The sequence below is a fragment of the Erithacus rubecula genome (genome assembly GCF_903797595.1).
Source record: "Erithacus rubecula genome assembly, chromosome: 27".
Lineage (NCBI taxonomy): Eukaryota > Metazoa > Chordata > Aves > Passeriformes > Muscicapidae > Erithacus > Erithacus rubecula.
In genome coordinates, this window is record NC_136679.1 from 1,204,480 (window position 1) to 1,213,162 (window position 8,683).

Sequence of the window (8,683 nt, forward strand, 5' to 3'; positions counted from 1 at the left end):
CGCGCCCTGTCCCCGCTCTGTCCCCGCTCTGTCCCCGCTCTGTCCCCTGCTCCCTGTCCCTTCTCTGAGCGCTGTCCCCGCTCTGTCCCCTCTCTGTCCCCTGCTCCCTGTCCCTTCTCTGAGCGCTGTCCCCGCTCTGTCCCCTCTCTGTCCCCTGCTCCCTGTCCCCTCTCTGAGCGCTGTCCCCACTCTGTCCCCGCTCTGTCCCCTGCTCCCTGTCCCCTCTCTGAGCGCTGTCCCCACTCTGTCCCCGCTCTGTCCCCTGCTCCCCGTCCCCTCTCTGAGCGCTGTCCCCTCCCTCCCGCAGGAGCAGCAGGCTCTGGTGTTCCAGATGATGCAGCAGATCCAGCAGAAGCGGGAGCTGCAGCGGCTGCAGATGTCGGGCTCGTCCCAGCTGGCCATGAGTGGCCTCCTGGCGGCCACCTCGGCGCCGCTGCACTCCAGCCCCAGCGCGCTGCTGACCTCGGCCGCGCCCAGCGGTGGCTCGCTGCTGGCCTCGCTGTCCCCGCAGCAGCTGAACCCCGGCGGGGCGCTGCTGGCCCCCCAGGCCACCCCCCCGCTGGGCTCGGGCTCGGCCATGGCGCAGCCCAACCCCTTCCTCAGCCTGCAGCCCGACGGAGGCGCCCCCAAAGGAGCGGTGGGTACGGGGCTGGGAGGGGACAGAGTGGGGACAGCGTGGGGACAGGGTGGGACAGCGTGGGGACAGGGTGAGACAGCGTGGGGACAGGGTGGGACAGTGTGGGGACGGGCTGGGATAGCCTGGGACAGTGTGGGGATGGCATGGGGATAGTCTGGGGACAGGCTGGGACAGAGTGGGGACAGGCTGGGGATAGCCTGGGACAGTGTGGGGACAGTATGGGGACAGGCTGGGACAGCATGGGGACAGACTGGGACAGAGTGGGGACAGAGTGGGGACGGGCTGGGACAGAGTGGGGACAGTGTGGGACAGGCTGGGGACAGGCTGGGATAGCCTGGGACAGTGTGGGGATGGCATGGGGATAGTCTGGGGACAGGCTGGGACAGAGTGGGGACAGGCTGGGGATAGCCTGGGACAGCGTGGGGACAGTATGGGGACAGGCTGGGACAACGTGAGGACAGCATAGGGACAGAGTGGGGACAGTCTGGGACAGTGTGGGGACACTCCTGGGGACGCTCCTGGGGTTTGGGAGTGATCACAGCACCCAGCAGAGGAGGGGGGGGAGGTTTTGTCCTCTCTGAATGGCACCAGTGGCCAGGGGTGACACTTCCAGCTCCCTTGTCCCTGTCCCCTCAATCCCTGTCCCCTGATCCCTGTCCCCCACCCCCTGCCCCTCTGCCCACTCCCCAGCCTGTGTCCCCTCTGACCTGGGCCGTGTCCCCGTTTGTTCCCGCAGCCCCTGGGTGACAAGGGCGCTCCCCTGGCACAGGACAAGGGCTAAGAGCCCCCCCGGCCCCGAGCCCGCAGCCAAATCCTGCCCCGTGAGGCAGCCCCAGGGCCACCAGGAGCCACCAGGGGCCACCAGGAGCCACCAGGGGCCACCAGGAGCCGTGGTGGCATCACCTGTGCCAGAGCCAATTCCAACGGGTCCTGCCGGGAGCGTGGAGACCCCCCGAGGCACCAGAGACCCCCCAGATCCTTGGGGGAGGACGTGGTGGCACCTGGCAGTGCCTCAGAGTGTGACCCTGGATGTGGCACTTCTGCAGAGTGGTGGCACCTGGCAGTGTCCCAGGACGTGACCCTGGATGTGTCATTGCTGGAGAAGGACATGGTGGCACTTGGAAGTAACCCTGGATGTGGCACTTCTGGAAAAGTGGTGGCACCTGGCAGTGTCCCAGGATGTGACCCTGGATGTGGCACTGCCAGGGGAGGAGGTGGTGGCACCTGGCAGCGTCCCAAGAGCCAGCACTGGGTGTGGCACTTCTGGAGAAAGGACATGGTGGCATCTGGTAGTGTCCAAGGACATGACCTTAGATGTGGCACTTCTGAAGGGACATGGTGGCACTTGGAAATAACCCTGGATGTGGCACTTCTGGAGAAGAGAAGTGGTGGCACCTGGCAGTGTCCAAGGATGTGACCCTGGATGTGGCACTTCTGGAGAAGGATGTGGTGGCACTTGGCAGTGACCCTGGATGTGGCACTTCTTGTGAGTGGTGTCACCTGGCAGTGTCCCAAGAGCCAGCACTGGGTGTGGCACTTCTGGAGAAGGGACATGGTGGCACCTGGCAGTGTCCAAGGATGTGACACTTCTGGAGAAGGATGTGGTGGCACTTAGCAGTGACCCTGGATGTGGCACTTCTGGAGAGTGGTGGCACCTGCCTGAGGACATGACCCTGGATGTGGCACTGCTGGGGAAGGACATGGTGGCACCTGGCAGTGACCTGGATGTGGCACTTCTGGAAACAGGACATGGTGACACCTGGCATTGCCCCGGGGTGTGACCCTGCACGTGGCACTGCCAGGGAAGGACGTGGTGGCCGTGCCCAGGTGGGGACATCCAGGACAATTCCCAGCTGTGCTCTGCTCCTGCTGCATTCCCATCCTGCAAGGACACGACGGACGAGGACAGGCAGAGGTGGCACCAGCTGGGGGGACATTGTCACCTGTGCCAGGTGGGGACATTGTCACCTTTGGAATGCACATTCCTGCTCTGGAATTCCCAAAGGTCTCAGCTGGAGAAGGGCACAGCTGGAATTGTCCTGGCTCAGATGGAGCTCCTGGGGATTCCTGGAGTGATGGATGATGGATGGATGATGGATGGATGGATGGATGGATGGATGGATGATGGATGGATGGATGGATGGATGGATGGATGGATGGATGGATGGATGGATGATGGATGGATGGATGGATGGATGGATGGATGATGGATGGTGATGGATGGATGGATGATGGATGGATGGATGGATGGATGGATGGATGGATGGATGGATGGATGGATGATGGATGGATGGGATGGATGGATGGATGGATGGATGGATGGATGGATGGATGGATGGATGATGGATGGATGATGGATGGATGGATGGATCCATGGATGATGGATGATGGATGGATGGATGGATGGATCTATGGATGGATGATGGATCCATGGATGGAAGGATTTCAGGAGGGATTCCAGGAAGGAAGGACATCCAGCACCTCCAGCACAGCTCTGGGGATGGGAACACCAACACCAAACTCTCCAAGGTCCCTCCTTCCCTCATCCCTGGGTGAATCCTGAGCTCCTGGGAATGCAGCAGCTGATGGAAACTCCTTTGGGAAAGCCCCAAATCCCAAATTTTGGGATCTTTGTGCCACATTCAGCACATCCCCACTGCCCCCCTGCTTTGCACTATTCCATTATCAGCAGTGGGGCTGTGCTGATCGTGCCCAAATCCTCCCATTAATTCCCTTCTTTTTAATTCTCTTTTTATTTTATTATTTTTCCCAAGATTCACACCACTAGAGTTGTCTAAAAAAAGAAAAAAAACTGAGAAAAAAAAACAAAAAAAAATACAAAAACCATTTTCTGCTCCCAGATTGGAGCTCTGGACTGGGCAGAGCTGCTGCCTGCTCAGAAATAGAATTATATATTAAATATATAATGGGATTTATCTATCCAGAGGTTTTAACCAGCTTAGGAAGCTGTTGGGGAGCCCCTTCCTTGGGGTCCCTGTCCCCAAACCCGCTCCAGCACAATTCTGTTCTTGCACTTTGAAATTCCTTTGGATTTTTTTTTCTCCTTTTTACCCCCCCACCCCAAATTGAGTTGTTCCCCTTCCCTTGGCACCCCCGGAGATGCCACCCAAAATCCTCCTGGCACAGGGACACCCTGGGATCCCAAATCATTTTAATCTCAAATCCCAAATTCCTGGATTGCTCTGGGATCCCAAATCCTTTTAATCTCAAATCCCAAATTCCTGGATTGCTCTGGGATCCCAAATCCTTTTAATCTCAAATCCCAAATTCCTGCATTGCTCTGGGATCCCAAATCCTTTTAATCTCAAATCCCAAATTCCTGGATTGCTCCAGGATCCCAAATTCCTGCATTGATCCTGAATTTCAAATTCCTTTTAATCTCAAATCCCAAATTCCTGCATTGCTCTGGGATCCCAAATCCCTGGATTGACCATGAATTTCAAATTCCTTTTATCTCAAATCCCAAATCCCTGGATTGCTCCAGGATCCCAAATTCCTGCATTGCTCCAGAATCCCAAATCCCAGGATTGATCCAGGATCCCGAATCTCTGCATTGCTCTGGGATCCCAAATCCCTGGATTGCTCCAGAATCCCAAATCCCTGTATTGCTCCAGGATCCCAAATCCTTTTAATCTCAAATCCCAAATTCCTTCAGGATTTGCTCCAGGATCCCAAACCCTTTTAATCTCAAATCCCAAATCCCTGCCCTCAGCCTCCACCCCCATTTGCAACCCCAAAGACCCCAAAGGTCCCAATTCTTCCAAAATCCAACCCTGGGGAATCTGGAAGGTGCGAGAGCAGGGAGAGAGGTCTGGGAATACTGGGAATACTGGGAATACTGGGAATGCTGCTGGGATCCATCCTGCACGCAGGGATTTGATCCCCAGGACACCCAAAATCCGTGTTGGGATCAGCCCCAGTCTGGGCACACAGAGGGGCCAGTGGGAGGCACCTGGGGGTGAATCCAGGGAATGGGAATGCTGGAGTTGGCTCCTCTGGAATGTTTGGGAGTCCAGGCTTGGGAAGAGGAAGGAAATCTGGGAATTTGGGTTTTTTAGGCAGGATCCCTCTGGAAATTCCCAGTGTTGGATTCCTCTGGCTCTCCTGGAATTCCCAGAGCTGGATCTTTCCAGGAATTCCCAGAACTGGATCCCTCTGGGGATATTTCCAGTGTTGGATCCAGAGCTGGATCCCTCTGGCTCTCCAGGGATTCCCGGAGTTGGATCCCTCAGGGAATTCCCAGAGTTGGATCCTTCCAGGAATTTCAGGAGCTGGATCCCTCTGGCTCTCCAGGGATTCCCAGAGCTGGATGCCTGTGGCTCTTCTGGGATTCCCAGTGTTGGATTCCTCCAGGAATTCCCAGAGCTGGATCCCTCTTGGAATTCCCAGTGTTGGATCCAGTGTTGGATCCCTCTGGCTCTCTGGGAATTCCCAGTGTTAGATCCCTCTGGATCTCCAGGAATTCCTAGAACTGGATCCCTCTGGGAATTCCTAGAACTGGATCCCTCTGGGAATTCCTAGAGCTGGATCCCTCTGGCTCTCCTGGAATTCCTAGAACTGGATCCCTCTGGGAATTTCCAGACCTGGATCCCTCTGGGCATTCCCAGAACTGGATCCCTCTGGCTCTCCAGGCATTCCCAGAGCTGGATCCTTCTGGGAATTCCCAGACCTGGATCCCTCTGAGAATTCCTAGAACTGGATCCCTCTGGCTCTCCTGGAATTCCTAGAACTGGATCCCTGTGGGAATTCCCAGAACTGGATCCCTCTGGGAATTCCCAGACCTGGATCCCTCTGAGAATTCCCAGACCTGGATCCCTCTGAGAATTCCTAGACCTGGATCCCTCTGGGAATTCCTAGAACTGGATCCCTCTGGCTCTCCAGGCATTCCCAGAGCTGGATCCTTCTGGGAATTCCTAGAACTGGATCCCTCTGGGAATTCCCAGACCTGGATCCCTCTGAGAATTCCTAGAACTGGATCCCTCTGGCTCTCCAGGCATTCCCAGAGCTGGATCCCTCTGGGAATTCCTAGAACTGGATCCCTCTGGCTCTCCAGGCATTCCCAGACCTGGATCCCTCTGGGAATTCCTAGAACTGGATCCCTCTGGCTCTCCAGGCATTCCCAGACCTGGATCCCTCTGGGAATTCCTAGAACTGGATCCCTCTGGCTCTCCAGGCATTCCCAGACCTGGATCCCTCTGGGAATTCCTAGTACTGGATCCCTCTGGCTCTCCAGGCATTCCCAGAGCTGGATCCTTCTGGGAATTCCTAGAACTGGATCCCTCTGGGAATTCCCAGACCTGGATCCCTCTGAGAATTCCTAGAACTGGATCCCTCTGGGAATTCCCAGACCTGGATCCCTCTGAGAATTCCTAGAACTGGATCCCTCTGGGGATTCCCAGACCTGGATCCCTCTGAGAATTCCTAGAACTGGATCCCTCTGAGAATTCCTAGAACTGGATCCCTCTGGGGATTCCCAGACCTGGATCCCTCTGAGAATTCCTAGAACTGGATCCCTCTGGCTCTCCAGGCATTCCCAGGTCTGGCTCCCTCCATCTCCCCGGGAATTCCGGGATCAGACACCCAAAGCACTTCCCCCTCTCCCTGTGCCTTCCAAAGGCTCCCAAACCCTGGGAATTGTCACCTCCCTTGGGCAGAGCCAGGAGGGGGAGCTGGGAATCTCCAGGAGAATCCCTGTGAAAAAAAAAAAAAAAAAATAAAAATAATAAAATAAACAAAAAAAACCCAGGAGAACAGGGGGAAGGAAAAAAGGAAAAGCTAAAGATGATCCGAGTTTCAGTTGCACTGGGGTTTCTTTACCCGTTTTTATGCTCTTGTTTAGGATCGTTGCATGTCTCCTTTTATTTTTTATTTTTAATTTCGTTTTTAGGGTTGTTTTTTTTTTTTAAAAAAAATATTAAATGAAAGAGAAAAATGTGTATATTTTTGGCAGTTTAAGGTAATGTAGCTAAGATATATTTTTTTCACGCTGCTTGACTGGTCTTTATTATAATAAATGATATTAATATTAATTGTGAGGAGGTTTTTAATTGAAGGGGGGAAGATTTAAATGGGAATGGGAATTCCGAGGTGCTGGGAATGTGGAATCTCAAGGCAGGATGCAGGAGTGAGGTCCTGGAGGTGGGAATGAGTGGGAAAAGGAGGAGTTTTCCCAAAAAAACCCCCAATTATGGCTCCCCTTAAATCCCAAACCCTCTTGTGCTTGTGAGCAGCTCCTGAATCCTCTTCTTTTCCAAGGATTTATTCCTTGGAAACCCCAAATCCAGGAGCTCGTGCTGCCCCTGCTTGGGCCCCTTTCCTGCCCAAAATCCGTGTCTGGCTGGTGGAAAAGCCACTCCCACTGTAGGATTCCAGGAATTCCCATTCCAGGAATTCCCATTCCAGGAATTCCCACTGAAAAAGTCGTTCCCATGTCAGGATTCCAAGGGATTCCGGGAATTCTCACTGGAAATCCCACTCCAGGAATTCCCACAGGGAAAAACACTCCTACTTCAGGATTTCCAGAATTCCCACTCCAGGATTCTGGGAATTCCCACTGGAAAAGCCATTCCCACTGCAGAATTCCAGGAATTCCCATGGTGGGATTCCCAGAATTGGTGCAAGGCCTGGGGGGCTCCAGAGGGAAACTGAGGCACGGGTGGGGGGGGGGATCCTGAGCCAGGTCCTGCCCAGGGACGGGACTGGCACCAGAATTGGGATAAACTGGGATATGGGGCACTGGAGTGGGCACTAAGAACTGGGACTGGGAATGGTATTGGGCACTGGGACTGGGATTGGGCACTGGGAACTGGGATTGGGAACTGGGAACTGGGACTGGGATTGGGCACTGGGAACTGGGGCTGGGAACTGGGACTGGGATTGGGCACTGGGAACTGGGGCTGGGAACTGGGACTGGGATTGGGCACTGGGAACTGGGACTGGGTATGGGCACTGGGAACTGGGACTGGGAACTGGGACTGGGAACTGGGACTGAGAACTGGTAACTGGGACTGGGATTGGGCACTGGAACTGGGATGGGCTCTGGAACTGGGATGGGCTCTGGAACTGGGATTGGGCTCTGGGACTGGGAACTGGGACTGGGAACTGGGAACTGGGACTTGGAACTGGGAACTGAGACTGGGATTGGACACTGGGACCGGGAATGGGATTGAGCATCGGGACTGGGATTGGGCACTGGAACTGGGATCGGGAACTGGGAACTGGCACTGGGAACCAGAACCGGCACTGGGAACCGGAACCGGCACTGGGAATCAGAACCGGCACTGAGAATCAGAACCAGCACTGGGAACTGGCACTGGGAACTGGAACCGGCACTGGGAACTGGAACCGGTACTGGGAACAGGGATTGGCACTGGCAACAGGAACCGAGCCCCGGTACCAACCCCGGTACCAGCCCCGGTCCCAGCCCGGCCCGGCCCGGTGCCGGGGGCAGCTCCCGCCCGGAGCAGCCGCGCTCCCGCCGAGCCCGCCCCGGCTCTTCCGGCGGCGCCGGGAGGAGGAGCCGCGCGGGAAGGTCACCGGGAACGGCACGGGAACGGCACCGGGAACGGCACCGGGAACGGCACCGGAGCGGCACCGGGAACGGCACCGGAGCGGTACCGGAGCGGCACCGGGAACGGCACCGGAGCGGTACCGGAGCGGCACTGGGAACGGCATCGGAGCGGCACCGGGAACGGCACCGGGAACGGCACCGGAGCGCACCGGGAACGGCACCGGGAACGGCATCGGAGCGGCACCGGGAACGGCACCGGGAACGGCACCGGAGCGCACCGGGAACGGCATCGGAGAGGCACCCGAGCGGTACCGGAGCGGCACTGAGAACAGCACCGGGAACGGCGCCGGGAACGGGATCGGAGCGGCACCGGGAACGGCACCGGAGCGGTACCGTAACGGCACCGGGAACAGCACCGTAACGCTACCGGAATCGGCACCGGGAACAGCACCGGAGCGGTACCAGAGCGGAACCCGGAGTGGTACTGGGAACGGCACCGGGAACAGCACCGGAGC

The 8,683-nt window shown here is 56.7% G+C and overlaps 1 protein-coding gene and 1 long non-coding RNA gene across 2 annotated transcripts; one reads left to right on the forward strand and one right to left on the reverse strand.

Moving 5' to 3' along the window:
* The first annotated feature begins 277 nt into the window (after positions 1 to 277).
* Positions 278 to 1,463, forward strand: MLLT6 (MLLT6, PHD finger containing). The gene is made up of 2 exons (XM_079327848.1): positions 278 to 637; positions 1,374 to 1,463. Exons 1-2 carry the CDS (start codon positions 332 to 334, stop codon positions 1,416 to 1,418), a joined length of 351 nt encoding a protein of 116 aa, XP_079183974.1. The 5' UTR covers positions 278 to 331; the 3' UTR covers positions 1,419 to 1,463.
* A 2,356-nt stretch (positions 1,464 to 3,819) lies between these two features.
* On the reverse strand, positions 3,820 to 4,534 carry LOC306812756. Its single transcript, XR_013776900.1, has 2 exons — positions 4,336 to 4,534; positions 3,820 to 4,204 (listed from the first exon to the last, which is right to left on the reverse strand). It is a non-coding gene; the product is annotated as an uncharacterized lncRNA (long non-coding RNA).
* Between the last annotated feature and the right edge of the window lie 4,149 nt (positions 4,535 to 8,683).